Source organism: Tinamus guttatus, unplaced genomic scaffold (genome assembly GCF_059628265.1).
Source record: "Tinamus guttatus ecotype Peru unplaced genomic scaffold, ASM5962826v1 Tinamus_guttatus_pri_ptg000480l, whole genome shotgun sequence".
Classification (NCBI taxonomy): domain Eukaryota; kingdom Metazoa; phylum Chordata; class Aves; order Tinamiformes; family Tinamidae; genus Tinamus; species Tinamus guttatus.
The window spans coordinates 1249288-1266412 of NW_028289014.1; the positions used below are offsets into that span (position 1 = coordinate 1249288).

Below are 17125 nucleotides of genomic sequence, written 5' to 3' on the forward strand. Positions count from 1 at the left end.
AGCTGAGATCGCTCCGTAGCGGGAGCTGTTGGTGTCACGCACGGTGATGCTCTGCGCCGTCCCTGAGGTTGGAAGCCGGCTGCTTTTCCCCTTGGATCCAGCCACCGAGGCCAAGCAGAGCCTCCTGCAGCTCTGCCAGGATGGACTTGGAATCTCACTGCTCCCTGCGGGACCAGCCCTGTCCCTTTGGTCCCCGCGGGGGTCTGCGTGTGTGATGGAGCAGCCCTCGTGTCCCCAGCTGCCCCAACGCCCGGCTCTCCCTTGTGCCTGCAGGTTACCCCGACCACATGGTCTTTGCGGAGTTCAGGCGGCGCTTCGACGTGCTGGCCCCTCACCTCACCAAGAAGCACGGCCGCAACTACATCGTGGTGGACGAGAAGCGGGTAGGGACGGCCTCGCCGGGCGCAGCGGCGCTCGCGGCTCCCGCGCGGGCTCGGAGCCAGCCCTGCCAATGCTCCTCGTGCCCCGCAGGCGGTGGAGGAGCTGCTGGAGTCACTGGACTTGGAGAAGAGCAGCTACCACATGGGCTTGAGCCGGGTAAGGAGCTCCCTGCGCGCGCCCCGGGGGACGTGCCCTGCCCGATGCCAGGCGCCGCGCAGCGCCGCGTGGGACAAGGGCAGCTGTGTTGGCTCCCGCCTACGGCATTCCTCGTGCCCAGGGAATAAAGGGCGGGTGTTCAGTCCCACTCGGAGCGGGGTAGCCCCGGAGCAGCACGCGGCCCCGCACGGCACCATCTGGAGTGGGTAAGGGTGAGGACGGAGTCACCCCCGGGGGACAAGAGCTGGAGGGGACATGGGGACCTTGCAAGGGGCATGTGCTGCCCACCTTTTTAGGATGCAGGGACTGGCATGCAGGGAGCTGCCGTTTCACAGCTACGGGATGCTCCCACCATGCCGCCGCTCCGCACGGAGCATCCGCGGTCCTGCCTCTCGCATGGGCATCGCTGGGGCTCGGCGGTACCTGCGATGGGCACGGGGCTGCCCTCGCCTCACCCACCGTCCCCTTTACCCCGCAGGTGTTTTTCCGGGCAGGGTGCCTGGCCAGGCTGGAGGAGCAGCGGGACGAGCAGACGAGCAAGAACATCACGCTGTTCCAGGCGGCGTGCAGGGGCTTCCTGGCGCGGCAGCTCTTCAAGAAGAGGAAGGTTCGTGGCGCCTCTCCCCTCGCCGCTCCACAATTTCGCCTAAAATGGGCAGCGCGGCTTTTCTGCCGCCGCCGCCGGGGCCAGCGCCTCCCCCTCCCGCCCTCCGCGCGCGCCGGGGACGCGGGGCCCCGCTCGCGCCGAGGTGGGGGCCGGCCCTGGGCGCAGGGAGGGCCCCGGGGGGGCACGTTGGGCCCGGGGAGGGTGCGGGACACCCCCGTGCCAGCCGCGGGGTTGCATTAAGATGAAGTAGCCGTGTCAGCACCTACTTTTATTATTAAAGAGCGCGTGAAGCGGGCGCCTTGTGTTTCAGCAAGATTAGCTGTTGCAGCCGCGGCGGGCCGGGGCGCAGCAGATAATCAAGCGGCGGCTAAAATTCTTGCAATTAGCGCGATTCCTGGCGGCGCGAGCGAAGGGGAGCGCGGCGGGGGGCTCTGACCGCCTCTGCCCCTGCAGATCCAGGACCTGGCCATCCGCTGCGTGCAGAAGAACATCAAGAAGAACAAGGGGGTGAAGGGCTGGCCCTGGTGGAAGCTCTTCACCACCGTGCGGCCCCTCATCGAGGTGCAGCTCACCGAGGACCAGATCCGCGGCAAGGACGTGGGTATCTCGGCGGCACGGGGTGGCATCGCTCATGCATTCGCGTGGTCATTAGCATCGCGGGAGCCGCGTTACGAGGCGGGCAGGATGGAAATGGAACCGCACGGCAAGAGGCAGGGGCCACCGGCAACCGGACACTCGTGTCCCGGCGGCGCGGGGAGCCGGGCTCGGCTTTCACCCCGCTCCAGAGGCGCCACGACGCCCCGGGGAGGGCAGCGGTGCTGGAAGCTGGTGGGCACAGCGGCCCCGCGCTGGTTGGTGCCACCTGCAGGCACCCGAGCCCGTGGCACCGGAGAGGGGACACGTTTGGGTGCTGGCGGGGACCCCTCCGCGGCGCATCGGGAGCGCGGCGCGGGGCGTGCAGCGTGCGGGGCCGCCCGGCGTTTCGACACCATTTATGGGGTTGGAGCCGGCGCGCCGGAGCGCGGAGCCGGCCCGGGAAAGTCCCAGCCGAGCCCTTTGCAGAGGGGGAGCTGCGGCTGCCGCGCGCGCTGCCGGCGCCTCCCGGCCCCGCGGAGCCCTCACCCTGCCCCGGCGGCGCCGGAGGGGTGCAGAGACCTGCCAAACTCGTGCCTGCCAAGCCCTTGGCGGGCGGCCCCCTCACTCGGCGCCTGCTCTGTTGCAGGAAGAGATCCAGCAGCTCAAGGGCAAGCTTGAGAAGGTGGAGAAGGAGCGCAACGAGCTCCGGCTGCACAGCGACCGCCTGGAGAGCAGGGTAGGTCCCAGCCGCGTCCCCACTCCGGTCCCCTCGGCGCTTCGGGGACCCTGTCCCATTTCCCCTCCCTTTCCCCGCAGATCACGGAGCTGACGTCGGAACTGACGGACGAGCGGAACACGGGCGAGTCGGCCTCGCAGCTGCTGGACGCCGAGACGGCCGAGAGGCTGCGGGCCGAGAAGGAGATGAAGGACCTGCAGGTAACGGCGCCCCGCCGGAGCCTCCCCCTGACCATGGAGGGTTTGGGGGGCTCACGGGTTCCTGTCCCACCCCCCCAGGCCAAGTACGATGCGCTGAAGAAGCAGATGGAGTCCATGGAGATGGAGGTGATGGAGGCCCGGCTCATCCGGGCGGCCGAGCTCAACGGGGAGCTGGACGACGATGACGCAGGTACTGTGATGTCCCCGTCCCGCTGCCACCCCACGTGCCGTCCCTAGCCCTGACCCCGCGGCTGCGGCGCAGGCGGCGAGTGGCGGCTGAAATACGAGCGGGCCGTGCGGGAGATCGACTTCACCAAGAAGCGGCTGCAGCAGGAGCTGGAGGACAAGCTGGAGCTGGAGCAGCAGGGCAAGCGGCAGCTGGAGAGGAGGGTGAGGGCGGCTCGGCGCGGCGGCGGCGTCCGGGGCGCCCGGCCGTGCCGTGGGACGCTCACCGCAATGCCCGCAGCTCACCGACCTGCAAGCCGACAGCGAGGAGAGCCAGCGGGCCCTGCAGCAGCTGAAGAAGAAGTGCCAGCGCCTGACGTCCGAGCTGCAGGACACCAAGCTGCACCTCGAGGGCCAGCAGGGACGCAACCACGACCTGGAGAAGAAGCAGCGGAGGTGGGAGCTGGGGCAGCGCCTCGAGCGCTCGGGGAGCCTCGTGGGAGCCGCTTGGACCCTTTTAGCAGGGCTGTTGGGCCGTTTCAGCAGGGATTTGGGCACTTCCCTCCCGCCTGTGTCACCGAGGGGGCCATCTCCAACACGGCGCGGTTCCCCTTGCAAGCTGAGGGGGACGTGCAGGGCTGGGGACCGTCTCCGCGCGCGCAGGGAGCCTCCCGGGGCTCGGGGACGGCAGCGAGCGCCGTGGCGGGCGCGCGCGGCGGAGGAGCGTGCCCTCCGCGCGCCTCGGCGCTCGCTCGCTCCCGGCCCCAAAGTTTGCTAACGTTATTAAGCAGCGGGGACGCTTTCATCTCATTATGGTAATGATCACACACACAAATACAGCGCGAGAATCCAATCTAATTAATTTCAATTTCCGTGGATTGGAGTCTGTGCTAATGCAGCTGTTTATTACCCAGCGCGAGGAAAAATGGGGATTAGCTGCCGGGGTGTTTAAGGCAGGTCACAAACTCCAGCGCAGGGTTATTCTCCAAGCCCCAAAGGCCTGAATTTTGGAGCAGAGCCGCCAGATCCTATCCTGGGGACCCTGGCAGAGGCCATCCGTGCTGCTCGCCGGCTCCGGGGCATGTGCTGAGAGGTGCAGCTCATGTCCCTGTGTGGCTGCGGGATGCTCTGTGCGTGCATCCCGCTGTGCACCGCGTCCTGCCCGGCCACCCGTGTGGAGCCCAGCCCTGCCACAGGTGGCTGTGGCCGCTGGGGTTGATGCCACGAGGGCCGCGCTCTTGATTAGCGATTCAGCGACGGCGTCCGGAGGAGTTTCTCCGAGTGGCTCCCCGCGCGGAGCTGTTGTGCTGGAAATGAGAGGCTTGCAAATAGAGCGTTTGCGACGGGCTCCCAGCTGTGACACCGCCAGGGCGAGCGGCATCGCGGTGTCGCGGCCAGCCGGGTGTCCCCGCGCGGCGCGGCGGTGGCGCGGCGGTGGCAGCGGCACGCGGGGCCAGCCCGGCGTCCTCTCCCGCGCAGGTTCGACGGCGAGCTCTCGCAGGCCCACGAGGAAACGCAGCGCGAGCGGCTGCAGCGGGAGAAGCTGAGCCGCGAGAAGGACGTGCTGGTGGCCGAGGCCTTCGGCCTCAAGCAGCTGCTGGAGGTGAGCGATCCGGGGGCGCTGCCACCACCGTGGTGCACTGGATCCCCCCCAGTCCCAGCTCACCGTTGTCCCTGTTTCCCACAGGATAGGGACGCGGACATCGCCAGCCTGACACAGAAGGTGGAGGCACTGGAGGCCGAGCTGCAGGACATCTCGTCGCAGGAGTCCAAGGACGAGGCCTCCCTGGCCAAGGTGAAGAAGCAGCTGCGGGACCTGGAGGCGAAGGTCAAGGACCAGGAGGAGGAACTGGACGAGCAGGCGGGCACCATCCAGATGCTGGAGCAGGTACCAGCGGCCCCGGCCCGCCCTGGTTTCAGGGCGGGGTGGTTTCGTGCAGGGCTGTTATTACCTGGGCCGGGCTTAGCCCGGGAAGCCGAGGCCGCCGCCGCCAGCCCGTTTTTTGTCCCCGCACCGCGCTCCGCGGACGCGCTGCCCGCGTGCCATGGCGCGGGAGGTGGCCTCGGAGCGCGCGGCCAGGCTGGCCTCGGAGCGGGGGGCTTTGCAAGTAGGTGCCAAGAGGGGAGAGGAAGGGGGTGGCCGATGTGGGGCTGTCGCCCATGGCCACGCTGTCACCCACAGGCCAAGCTGCGGCTGGAGATGGAGATGGAGCGGCTGCGGCAGACGCACGCCAAGGAGGTGGAGAGCCGCGACGAGGAGGTGGAGGAGATACGGCAGTCGTGCCAGAAGAAGGTAGGGCCCCGCCGCGGCGCCCTGCACCCGCGCGGGGGTCCCGGCAGGGCGAGGGTCCCGGTGCTGTGGGTGGCCCTGGTGGCACAGGGGTCCCGGCGTTGCCTCCCCGGTGCGGCGGGGCGATGCCGTCCAGGCACCGTCACGCAGCATTCCCGGCTTCCCACGTGGGCACTGCCTGGCTCCGGCTGGCTGGGCAGGTCGGACTGGTCTCTCTCGCGTTGGGACAACATCCTGCTGGGCTCTGCAGCTTTTGGTTGCCCAACTGAGCGTTTTTGCACGCAACCCGTGGGTTCATCCAGTGTCCCAAACCTGGGTCGTGGGGAAGCGGGATGCATGGGGCAACCAGAGTCTCAGTCCTTCTCCCGCTGCCTGAGGGCACCGCAACCCTTGGGGGTCCCCGGATGCTCTGGCTACAGCCAGACCTTCACTGCGACGTTTGCCCCCAGCTGAAGCAGATGGAGGTGCAGCTGGAGGAGGAGTATGAAGACAAGCAGAAGGTGCTGAGGGAGAAGCGAGAGCTGGAGAGCAAGTTATCCGCTGTCAGCGACCAGGTAGGGGCCACACTCCAGCACCCCCTTGCTGACGCCTCCCTCGATGGGCACTGGGAGGGTGCCAGGGTGCCCACGTGCCATTGGGAGCACCAGGGCTCCTGGCACGGCCTCCCTCGCCCCAGGTCAACCAACGGGACTTTGAGACGGAGAAGCGCCTGCGCAGGGACCTGAAGAGGACCAAGGCGCTGCTGGCCGACGCGCAGATCATGCTCGACCACCTGAAAAACAACGCGCCCAGCAAGAGGGAGATCGCGCAGCTCAAGAACCAGGTGCACGTCCAGCCCCGGTGCCCGCAGCCACACGCAGCCCTGTGTCCCCACCACGGCCCCACGCCGTCCTGCAGCCCCAAATCCTGCCGCTCTCCTGCTGCGCTGGGCTGAGTTTGGGAATTGCCAGCTCCCAGCCTGAGCTGCTGTAGTGCCAGGAATGTCCCCTGCGTCCCCGCGGTGCTCTCGGGGCAGAGCCGGGCGCTGACTCTGCTCCCTGCAGCTCGAGGAGTCGGAGTTTACCTGCGCGGCCGCCGTCAAAGCCCGCAAGTCCATGGAGGTGGAGATCGAAGATCTCCACTTGCAAATCGACGATCTCTCCAAGGCCAAGGCCGCGGTAAGGCTGCTCTCTATGGGCACGTGCCCTCCCATCCCAGCTAGTGCTGCACATGATGAGCCCAGGCCATGTGGGACAATGTCAGGGGGTTCTTGCTCGGGTGTCTTGGCGGTCCCCAGCCTCTGGGGGAGCAGGATGCTCGGTGGGGCTTGGCCAGCAGCGCTGGGGCACTGCGGTGGTGCGGCGCGGTGCAACCTGCTCCGCTCTCGCAGCTGGAAGAGCAGCTGAGCCGGCTGCAGCGGGAGAAGAACGAGGTGCAGAGTCGCCTGGAGGAAGACCAGGAGGACATGAACGAGCTGATGAAGAAGCACAAGGCGGCTGTGGCCCAGGTGAGGGGAGATCGCGACCGCCGCAGCCCCTAGGGCAGGGGCAGAGCATCCCGCTCCGCTGACGGCCCCGGCTTCGCCCCGCAGGCTTCCCGGGACCTGGCACAGATGAATGACCTCCAGACACAGCTGGAGGACGTCGGCAAAGAGAAGCAGGAGCTGCAGGAGAAGGTGGGCAGCGCTGGCGCCAGGCTCGAGCCCGTAACGCGCTCGGACCCCGGGGAGCGCTCGGAGCAGGGCGAGCGCCCCAGGGCCCCTGCGCAGCCGCGGTGCCGCGGGCATTACCGCTGGCGGTGCCCGGCACCGCGCTGACCCTGCCCTGTCCCCAGCTGCAAGGGCTGCAGAGCCAGCTGGAGTTCCTGGAGCAGTCCATGGTGGACAAGTCGCTGGTGAGCCGGCAGGAGGCCAAGATCCGCGAGCTGGAGACCAGGCTGGAGTTCGAGCGGACGCAAGTCAAGCGGCTGGAGGTGGGCGCCGCTCGGGGCTCCTCACGGGGGGAGGACGTGGGGACACGGTGCTGCCGGGGGCTCCTCCACATCCATCCCTGTTTCTCCACGGCTGCCCCCGGCGCTCGGAGCGCGCGCGGCCCCGCGGCCTCCCGGGAAAGCTCCCCGCCGGCACTGATAACAATAATCCACCGCCCAGCCTGGCAAAGTGCTGCTATTTCCCTGCATCGACTTAGCAAAATTATAGACTCTCCCGGCCCCGCTAAACGCAGCCTGCTTTATATTCTGCCGCTGCAGTCCGCCGCCGAGGGAGCCGAGCAGCTTAGCTCTCCTCTTAATATTTTCCTAGCTGTTATTTCCCTTCCTTCTCTCTCTGCCGGGGCCATAAATATGCAGTGGCTGCCTCGGCGGCTGCTGGAGAATGGAAGCTATTTTTTCCCTACATTACATGCTGTAATTACTTCACACAAAGTTAAATCTATTTTTCCAATTCACCAAAGCCCCAGCAATTGTTCGGCCCCTTCCTTGGCCCAGGGGGGGTTCCTGCTGGTGACACGTCTCTCCCTCCCCTCCTCCTCCTCCTTCTCCTTCTCCCGGGCCCCTCATGTAAATTCATGGTGCCGGCATCGCTCCCTGCGTTAGCTCTGGCCCGGCAGGTGAATCCCGACATGGGGAGGGTATGGGGGGGCAGGAACCCGGACGCCTGGGCCCTCTTGGCGCCACGGGGCTGGTGCCGGTGTCCCCACGGCTCCCCGCTCCGCAGAGCCTGGCCACACGCCTCAAGGAGAACCTGGAGAAGCTGACGGAGGAGCGGGACCAGCGCGCGGCCGCCGAGAGCCGCGAGAAGGAGCAGAACAAGCGACTGCAGCGGCAGCTCCGCGACGTCAAGGAGGAGATGGGCGAGCTGGCCAAGAAGGAGGCGGAGGCGAGCCGCAAGAAGCACGAGCTGGTGAGGGGCCCCGGCGTCCGGGTGCCAGCAGCAGCGGCTCCCGCGTCTGTAGGGAGATAAGAGAGGGCCTCGCGGGGCTGCCCACGCTCAAGCCGTGTCCCTGCAGGAGATGGACCTGGAGAGCCTGGAAGCTGCCAACCAGAGCCTGCAGTCGGACCTGAAACTCGCCTTCAAGCGCATCGGGGACCTGCAGGCGGCCATCGAGGACGAGATGGAGAGCGACAGCAACGAGGACCTCATCAACAGGTGAGCGCGCCGACGCGCGCCGACGCGCCGCGGGCGCCCGGCGGGACGCGGTGTCCGCCCGTCTGTGCCCCTGCCCCGCGGCTCGGCCTGCTCGAGCGGGGCCCTGGGCAGCCGGGACGCTGCCGAGCGGCGGCGGCGGCTGGAAACAGCCCAGGGAGCCCTGGGGAGGGCAGCGGGAGGGCAGGGATGCCAGGCGCAAAGCCTTCCTCCCCATCCTCCCCTTCCTTGCCTCCCTCTCCCTCCTCGCTTTTCCCATCCCTCCTTGCCTTCCTCCCCATCCTCCCCTTCCTCCCCACCCTCCCCTTCCTCCCCATCCTCCCCCTTCTCACCTTACTCCCCATCCTGACCTTCCTCCCCATGCTCCAGACCCTCATCTTCCTCCCCACCCTCATCTTCCTCCCCTTCCTCTCCTTCCTCCCCATCCTCACCATCTCCCAGCCCACCCTGGGTCATTTAATTTGCTTTCTTTCCCCTCCATTTGGTCTCTTTTTTCTTTTTTTTTTTTAAGTTCATTTGATTTCTGTTGTGTTTTTCTCCCTCCCCCATCCCTCCCTCCCCTTCCCAGTTTGCAGGACATGGTGACAAAATATCAGAAAAGAAAGAATAAACTGTGAGGACCTCCTCTTTCCTTGTGCCCCCGGCGCTAACCCTCGCGCTAACCCCCTGCATGCCCCGCGCACGCTCTAATGGTGCCGCGGTCGCCCCTAACCGCATCCCGCCACCTCCGGCCCTTCCCGCGGGAAGGGGCCGCCGGATCCGCCGGGATCCATAGCGGTTAATGATAAATGTAATCGCGCGGAGCAGTGATCGAGGGCCATCGGAGCCCTGTTGTCACGCGCAATTAATATCCCCCGCCGCTGCGGCTGCGTTGTTTGCTCCCCCGCGACTCGCATCCCGGTTAACTAATGGCACGCGCGCCTGGACATAAATTGCGTTTGACGTGGAGTTTAATTCCGGCGATTTAAAATCTCGGCTGCCCCTGGAGTTTGCTTATGGGGCTCGTTGGGTTTTTTTTCCCTCTTTTTTTTAAGGCAAAAAAAAAAGCAAAGCTGGGTATATTGCTGGGGAGGAAGAAACGGGAGGAAATTCAGCTCCTTGCTTGGGATTTAGTAAGCGGGATCCATATGCAGGGGCTCTAATAGCCTGTCCGCTGTGAACCCAAGGCCAGGCGGATAAAAAACCCACTTAAAATCATATTATTGCACCCGTTTGCAGGCGGAGAGGAGGCAGGAGCCTGTGCACGGCCGTCTCCCTGGCCAGCACTGGGAGGGAGGGCAAAAACAGCGCTTCGATTTCCTTATAGATACAGCTGTTACTGCAATAACCCTAATGAAAGCAGCGAGCAGTTACGTATTAGCGGAGATTTATGCGGGGATGCTTTTAACGTGGAGAAATGGATTTTGCAATGCATACGGCACCTCCTTTCTAAAGGCAATCAATATGGTTGCGAAGCGCTGTTATAAATTAGATGTTTTAAGCCAGATACGGCTTTTTTTATGTGCGCACGTAAATCAGGGGCTCGCCGTCGCGGTGGGGCTGTAAATCTGCCCGCCGCGCTCGTGCGCCCGCCTTGCCGGAGTCGTTTCTGCTCGGCTGCTAAACTCCTGTTTACCGGGGACAGCGGCGCAGCTCCCGCTCGCGCTAATTTTGCGCTTGACGGCGGCCCATAAAGAACGAAGCTGCTCGTTTGCTTCCCGGCTCCGGGGTCTGGGCAGGCCGGAGGTTTCCGGAGCGTTCGCGGTGGTTGCCGTCCCGCCCCGCGGCTCTGCCCGCGCTCACCGCGGCTCCGCGCCGCCCCGGCTCTCTCCTCCCGCAGCGACGGCGACTCGGATGCGGACTCGGAGCTGGAGGAGCGGGTGGACGGGGTCAAGTCGTGGCTCTCCAAGAGCAAAGGCTCCTCCAAAGCGGTCTCGGACGACGGCAGCCTGAAGGGCAGCAGGTGGGTGCCGCGCTCGGGCGGGCACGGTTGTGCCGGGGAATACCGAGGGCAAGGGGAAGGCATCGCCAGGTGGATGCAGGGCCGCAGCGTGATCCCACAGCGGGAGGATGCAGCCTTCCTCCTCCTCCCTGAGCATCTCTGTGCCCAAGTGAGGCCAAGCGGCCGCCTCCGCACTGCGAGGGGGCTCCTGGCCCCCCCGTCGCTCCCAGCTTTCCGGAGGAGCGCGGATCGCTTTCCCGCAGCCCCGGAGCCTGCCGGGGCCGCAGCATCCCAGGGGCTCCCTCCCCGCCGCGCCGGGGGCAGAGCCGCGCCGCTCGTCCCTAATTGCCTTAATTAATTCCGCGGCGCCAATGTAAAACATTTTGTTATTGGAGATAATGCGGCCGCTTCTGAAGTTGGGCATCAAGCGCTGCTGCTCCAGGTAGCTGACAAGGAAATAAATTGAAGGCAGCGCTTTAAAGGGGAATGAAAGCGGCGGGCGAGAACAAAACCCTAATTTGCATCCCATTTGCCACGGAGCTATTTCCCTCTGACGCAAATTATCGAGCCCGCTGTGCCGCGCGGTGCCGTGCGGCGCGCGCCGGCGCCCGCTCACCCCGGTGTCTCTTGTCCCCCGCGGCGCGGGCGCGCGCAGGGACGGCAAGGACGGCGGCGAGGCCGAGGAGCGGCCGGCGTCGGCCGCGAGCTGCCTCAGCTACCGCAAGCGCGCCGGCCTCAAGGACTCCATCGGCGGGCGCGGGGACGAGCGGACGCTCTTCTCCGCGCTGGGCGAGCGGCCGGCGTCGCCCGAGCGGCCGCCCCGGCGCGGCGCGCGGCCCGAGGCCGAGGACCGGGCGAGCGAGGTGGCGCGCGCGCTGGCCGAAGCGAGCAGCCGCGCGCGCCAGGGCCTGCAGAAGCGCTGGTCCCTCTCCGCCACCGACGTGGGCAAAGCGGCGGCCGCGTCGGCCCCGGTGAGCCGGGCGTCCTCGGCCTCGTGGCGCGGCCCGGAGGATGACGACGACGACGACGGCGTCTCGGCGCTCAGCTTCGCGCTCTCGAGCCCGGGCAGCCTGCGGAGCCGCCGCGCCGACTCGCGGCTCTCGCTGGCCCGCGACGAGGCGGATGCCGGCGCCCGCAGCCCCCCGCCGCTCGGCCGCAGCTTCTCGGTGCCGCCGCGGCCCCGCGGCGCCGCCTCCAGCGCCGGCGGCCGCCCCGGCGCCGGGTCCCGCTCCTACCTTGACCCCGACCTGGAGGCCGCCATCGAGGAGGTGCTCAGCTACCGGCCCCTGGGCTCCGCGCGCTCCCGCCCGGCCTCCGACGAGGACGACGATGACGACGGGGAGGACGGCCGGAGCGTGCGCAGCGCCCGCAGCGCCGTGCTGCCCCGCGCCGAGCGCCCCGCCAGCGGCCTCCGCCGCTCGGCCTCCGCGCTCGACTTCTCGCGGCCGCCCCACTGCAAGGGCCGCCGCGGCAGCAGCTCCGGAGAGTCCTCCGAGGAAGAGGGGCGCAAGAGGAAGAGCTCCAAGAAGCACGCCAAGAAGGCCAAGAAGAAAGGCAAGAAGAAGAAGAAGAAGCCGTCGGAATCGGAGTCGTCCTCCGAGTCCTCCTCCGAGTCGTCCTCTGAGTCGTCCTCTGGCTCCACCGTCTCCTACCGGAGCAGCTCCAGCATCAAGAAGGGTCCCCGGAAGGCGGGCGCGGAGCCGAACGCGGGAGCGGGTCGCTCCGGCAAGGAGAAGAAGGAGGAGAAGCAGCGCAAGAAGCAGGTGGACAGCCTCATGATGAAGTACCTGTACCGGCCCGAGAGCGACTGAGCAGGAGGTGGGAGCAGTGTGTGCCGTGCAGCATGAGCCCCGTGTGCCACTAACCGCTCGTCCCTAACCCCCTGCTCCGGCGTGGCTCCGTCCCTCCGGCACGGACGGACGCATGGATGGATGGACGGAGGACGGATGGACGGTGCAGCTCTTCTCCGCTCACGCCGTCCCTGGAGGGTGACGGAGCGGAGGACACGGGGAAGAGCCGGTCCCTCCTGGCTCCTCGGCTGCTCCCGGCTCCTCCTGCAGCAGCCGGGCGGCCCTGCACGTGTGTCCCGGGTACTAACCGCATCCTCTGCAGTGTGTGACGGGGGAGCATCCAGGCCGGGGCTCGGTGGGACCGGAGCGGCTCCCAACCGTGCTCCATGCAGGGCCCCGGCCCCGTGCCCGGGGGAGATGCCCAGCACCAACCAACCTCTGCGTGGCTGGAAGGACCCGGGTTGTGCCCGGCCGTTGCACTGGGACGTGGCACACGTTGCCCTGGGCATCGCGCCGGGATGCTCCGAGGTGGCATCGCCACCATTCCCGGGAGCAACGTGTCAGTGTATGAAACCCTTCCCGCTGTCTCAAATCGGAGAAGGGCTGTGGAGGAAAAGGTGCTTTTAGCTGTACAAACCCTGTCTTGGAGCTGGCATGAACTGCCCGCGAGGGCTTTGGGGCAGGAGAGCTGCCCCTGCTCGCTGAGTGCTGCTGCTCACCAGGCGTTTGGAGTCTCCTGCTGGCACCTGGGAAATGCCATTCCCAGGGCATTTCCAAGCCCTGGTGTTGGCATCCTCCCCGGTACCTCGGCTGCCGTGCGGGGCCGGCGCCAGGAGCCGCAGCGCTGCAGCAGCCCCCGCGCAGCCTCCTTGCGGCTGACGGGCTGCGCTCAGCGCGGGGAGCAGTAAATCACGCCAAAGCGTTCCAAAAATATCTCAAAAAAATGATGAAAGAGGCCAAGGAGGCCACGTGCAGCAGGCGCCGGCGCGGCAGCTCGCTGCAGCGTGGGGCGCGTGAGCCCCGGTTCCCACGGGGACAAGGGCAGCGAGATGGCCGGGGACACCCGTGTGCTGCTTCGGCGGGTCCCCACGGGCCACGGTGCTGTGGGCAGCCCCGGCTCCAGCTTCCCCATTCGGAAGAGCCACGGCAGCATTCACTGATGCTTTGTGTCTCCCACAGAGCCTTCGCCTGCGACCGCTGGGACGAGGAGCAGGAGAGCGTGGAGAGCGCGCCCAGGTCCAAGCGTTCGTCCCGGAGCTACCCGAGCGACAGCGACACGGAGAGCAGGGCCGCCGAGACCTCCGCGTAGCCCCGACCAGCTGCCCGCGGCGTTTTCCACGGCCCCAGAAATACCCCGGCCGGCGCCGCCACCACCGCTGCCCCGCAGGGCCGCCCGCGCGCCCCGTATTTCTTTCGCACGGTGGAAAACGCTCGTCTCCCGCGCGCTCCCGTCCCCGCGGGGCCAGCGCGCTCGCCCCTCCGCGCGCCCGGGAGGTTCCTCGGTGCCTGCTCTCTCCTTATTTTATAACTTAACCCCCTCTCCTGCAGCCCCGGTTCCTCCCTCCGCTCTCCATTTCCCATTACCTTTTAGTTGAGCCAAAGACGTCTCTCTGCGGCGGAGCCCCCCGTGCTGCCCGGTCCGCCAGGGCTGCTGCCCCTGGGGCTCCGAGCGCATCCCGACGGACTGGACCCACGCAGGGGGTCGCTGCCCACCCCCCGGCTCCCTCTGGTTGTTGCACTAGTTCAACTGTGCGTCTTTTCCTGTCCATTTTCCTTTCGGGTTGGAAACACCCGTCCTTGGCGGGCGGCGAGGCCGGCTCGCATGTGCCAGGGGCTGCGCCAGCCCCTCGCCGGGCAGCGCCAGGACGCTGAATCATTTATAAATCTTCATCAATCCGCAGCGTTAATTATTTAAAGCGATGTTAACGCAGAGGAGCTGCAGGTTGGGGGCCCAGGGTGCCCACACGCCGGGGCCGTGGTGTTGGGTGCCCTGCAGGGTGCTCAGAGGGTCCCTGTGTCCCCCATGTCCCCAGGGCCCTCCTGTTCCCCAGGGAGCCCCGGAAAGGGCCAGGCCATTTTGCTCCCTTTCCCCCACCCCTTTGAAACAAATGGGCCAAGTTGGGCGCGCGCTGCCATAAAAAGCCGCGCGGCGCTAATGCGCTTTCATTAAGTGGGAGCGATCTAATGATAATAAAATGGCACATTTAACATTAAAACATTTAAGTTGACTCCTAAGTGAGCGTGTTTCTGTGCTGCAGCAGCTCCAGCTCCGCGCGGCTGACAAAGCTCCCACGTTCGTTTTGTGGGAGCGGGGGCTCGGCAGAGCCGGCACCGCGCAGAACAAGGGATGCCGGGGTGCGGAGACACGGAGAGGCAGGGATGGAGGCAAGGGGGCTGGGAAGCTGAGGTGCAGTGGGAATGCGGGAATGTCAGGATGCCGTGGTGTGGGGATGTGGAGCGCAGGGTTGCAAGGATTCCAGGATGCAGGATGCCCAGCTCCGGGCGCGCAGCGCGGCGCAGGCCGGCGGCTCCCCTGGAGCTAGAGCGCGGCGCGGAGCGCGCCGGGGAAGCGGCTGATGCGGAAGGGCTCCAGGCTGTAGGACGGCTCCTCGCCCAGGCTCAGCTCGCACAGCAGCTTCCCCACCACCGGCGCCAGCTTGAACCCGTGGCCTGTGGGCAGGAGCGGGATGGGTGCCGGGGGGCACAGTAGCCCCAGTGAGCCCCGAGGTCGGGGTGCCGTGGGGTGCCCCCCGCCTACCCGAGAAGCCGGCGCCGATGACGATGTTGCTGTGCTTGGGGTGCCGGTCCAGGATGAAGTCTTCATCCGGGGTGTTCTGGGGGGACCCTGGCGTGAGGGCCTGGGATGGCGGGCAAGGGGTGCAGCCCCCCGCACCCACCCCCGGGACGCCTGGGCCCTCTCCTAGCCCCGAGGGGAGGGGAGAGGCCGGAGTCCTCAGCGCCTGGGATCCCTTCCAGCTCCAGCCCGGGGTAACAAGGTGCAGCCAGAGCAGGAGGGGCTGCGAGCCAGGACGCCTGGGCCCGCTCCAGCCCCAACGAAGCGGGGAGAGGATAGCAAGGTCCAGGCCGGGGAGGGAGGAGGGGCGGGGCGGCCGGACGCCGGGGCCCCCGCGGCCGCTCACCGTGTAGAGGCAGCTCTCCAGCAGCGCCGGCTCGGGCTCCAGCGCCGGCAGGAAGCGGCGCACGAAGCTGCGCAGCACGGACAGGTCGGGGGGGCTGTCGGGGCGGTCCCGCTGCTCGGGGTCGACGGGGCTGCCGTGGTGGTAGCAGATCTGGGCGGGGGGGGCAGCCGGTTGGAGGGGGCGGCCGGGCCCCCTAAGCGCCCCCCCTGCGTCCCCGCTCACCTTCACCAGCCCCGGGTACTCTAAGGCGGGCAGCCCGTAGACGTCGTGGGACGCCTGGGGCAGCCCCACCGCCAAGAAGCAGGGGAAGGGCCGCTCCGGGCTGCAGCTCCCGGGCACCTTCTCCTTCCAGTAGCAAACCTGGACGCGCAGGGGCTGCGGGAGGCGACAAGGGGGGGTCAGGCAACCTCCCACCCCGCACTCCCTTGTCCCCAGACGCCCCCGTGCCTCTCACCTGCAGCGGCAGCCGCAGCCCGAGCGGGGCCAGCAGCTCGCGGCTCCAGGCGCCGGCGGCCACCACGAGCCTCCGGGCCCGGTAGCGGCCGCCCGCGGTGCTCACGACGAGCGGGGAGCCCGGCTCGATGCCCAGCACCTTCTCGCCGTCGCGCAGGACGCCGCCGCCGCGCACGAACTGCTCCTGCGGCGACGCGGCGCGTGGCAGCGGCGCGGAGGGGACCGCGGGGCCGCCCGCGGGGACGGGGTCCCGCCGCGCCGCCCACCCACCTGCACGGCCCGCAGCGCTCGCTCGGCCAGCAGGACCCCGGCCGCGCCGTCCCAGAGCGCGGCGCCGTCGGCGGGACCGCGCAGCGCGGGGAAGCGGCGCCCGCGGGCGGCCGCGTCCAGCTCCTCCGCGGGGCCGCCGGGCCGCGGGGCCGCCCGCCGCCACCGCTCGAACTGCGGCTCCCCCGGCGCCCCCAGCACCAGCAGCCCCGTCTGCCTGCGCCCGCGGCCGCCTCAGTGCCCCCGTGTCCAGTCCCCGTCCTCATCGCCATCCCATTGCTCATCCTCATCCTCAACTCTATCCCCATCCCCATTTGAATCCCAATCCCTCTCCCCAACCCCATCCCTGTCCCCAACCCCCTCCCTGTCATCATCCCCAACCCATTCCCTATCCCCATCCCCATCCCTGTCATCATCCCCATTTCCATCCCCATCCCCATGACCCATCCCCATTCCCATCCCTATCCCCATCCCCATCCAGCTCCACATCCACATGCTCATCCTCATCCCCAATCCCATCCTCATCCCCTTTCCCATCCTTGTTTTGTCCCCCCGGAGAAACTGAGGCCACAGTGGCCACACACTCCCTCCCCCAAAATGGACAGCGCCGGTTCTGGAGGTGGGAATTATTTACAGACTCGTTTCCTGGGGCTCCTGCAGCCCTGTCCCCATCCCGGGGTCCCGTCACCTGTAGAGGCGGGTGCCAGCGCGGGCCTCGAGGCGCTGCCAGAGGCGGAAGCTCTCGGGCATCATGCGGGCGTAGTGCTGCTGCGGGTACACGCTGCGGATGATGCGGCTCTGCCCGTGCGAGCTGCCCCGCGAGTGGGGCAGGAGGAACTGCAGGACAGACGGGCTCTGTGCCAGGGGACGGCCCCACAGGCTCCACAAAACGGGGTGGGCCCAGGCGTCCGGGCTACCTGCTCCAGCAGGAGGGTGGCCCTGCCCCGCTCAGCCAGGTGGTAGGCGGCGAAGGAGCCCTGGATGCCGGCGCCGATGACGATGGCATCGTAGCAGGGCTCGTCCACCAGCGCCATGATGTGCCCTTGTCCTTGTCCCCCTGCCCAGGGGAGGGACAGGGCAGAGTCCAGCCGGGGCTGAAGCACCTCCCAGCTCTGCACGGGGTTTCTGGCTTGGCTCCATTCCCGGACGGGTCTCCGTGTGTGGATAGGATCCAGCGTGGATTCGGCCCAGCAGCCACCAGGGGCACCGTGTGGAGAGGTGGGAGCCAGAGGGTGGGATAAATGTGGTGGAAAATCATTTCCAATAAATTCCACTTTCCCTCCACACCACTCCGGCAGGACGAGGGCTGTTTGCTGCCCGTG

At 67.4% G+C, this 17125-nt stretch overlaps 2 protein-coding genes across 2 annotated transcripts in view; one reads left to right on the forward strand and one right to left on the reverse strand.

Moving 5' to 3' along the window:
• The window catches only part of LOC104569600 (unconventional myosin-XVIIIa-like), a 29702-nt gene extending 16491 nt beyond the window's left edge, over positions 1–13211 (forward strand). Inside the window, exons 22-46 of the mRNA XM_088533109.1 lie at positions 274–383; positions 472–537; positions 1016–1144; positions 1598–1741; positions 2367–2456; positions 2537–2656; positions 2735–2846; positions 2919–3046; positions 3123–3277; positions 4301–4424; positions 4509–4709; positions 5004–5114; positions 5561–5665; positions 5788–5934; positions 6155–6268; positions 6481–6597; positions 6682–6765; positions 6924–7061; positions 7804–7989; positions 8096–8235; positions 8801–8845; positions 10052–10174; positions 10478–10490; positions 10819–11971; positions 13123–13211. Coding sequence (XP_088389235.1) covers positions 274–383; positions 472–537; positions 1016–1144; positions 1598–1741; positions 2367–2456; positions 2537–2656; positions 2735–2846; positions 2919–3046; positions 3123–3277; positions 4301–4424; positions 4509–4709; positions 5004–5114; positions 5561–5665; positions 5788–5934; positions 6155–6268; positions 6481–6597; positions 6682–6765; positions 6924–7061; positions 7804–7989; positions 8096–8235; positions 8801–8845; positions 10052–10174; positions 10478–10490; positions 10819–11964 — 3848 coding nt within the window. The 3' untranslated portion in view covers positions 11965–11971; positions 13123–13211. The remainder of the gene's footprint in view (positions 1–273; positions 384–471; positions 538–1015; positions 1145–1597; positions 1742–2366; positions 2457–2536; positions 2657–2734; positions 2847–2918; positions 3047–3122; positions 3278–4300; positions 4425–4508; positions 4710–5003; positions 5115–5560; positions 5666–5787; positions 5935–6154; positions 6269–6480; positions 6598–6681; positions 6766–6923; positions 7062–7803; positions 7990–8095; positions 8236–8800; positions 8846–10051; positions 10175–10477; positions 10491–10818; positions 11972–13122) is intronic.
• Positions 13212–14481: 1270 nt separating this feature from the next.
• On the reverse strand, positions 14482–16852 carry LOC104569601 (peroxisomal sarcosine oxidase). The gene is made up of 8 exons (XM_088533111.1): positions 16721–16852; positions 16492–16640; positions 15807–16020; positions 15538–15720; positions 15306–15458; positions 15084–15233; positions 14702–14777; positions 14482–14613 (listed from the first exon to the last, which is right to left on the reverse strand). The coding sequence occupies exons 1-8, from the start codon at positions 16835–16837 to the stop codon at positions 14483–14485; spliced, it is 1173 nt and encodes a 390-aa protein (XP_088389237.1). The 5' UTR covers positions 16838–16852; the 3' UTR covers position 14482.
• Positions 16853–17125: the final 273 nt, after the last annotated feature.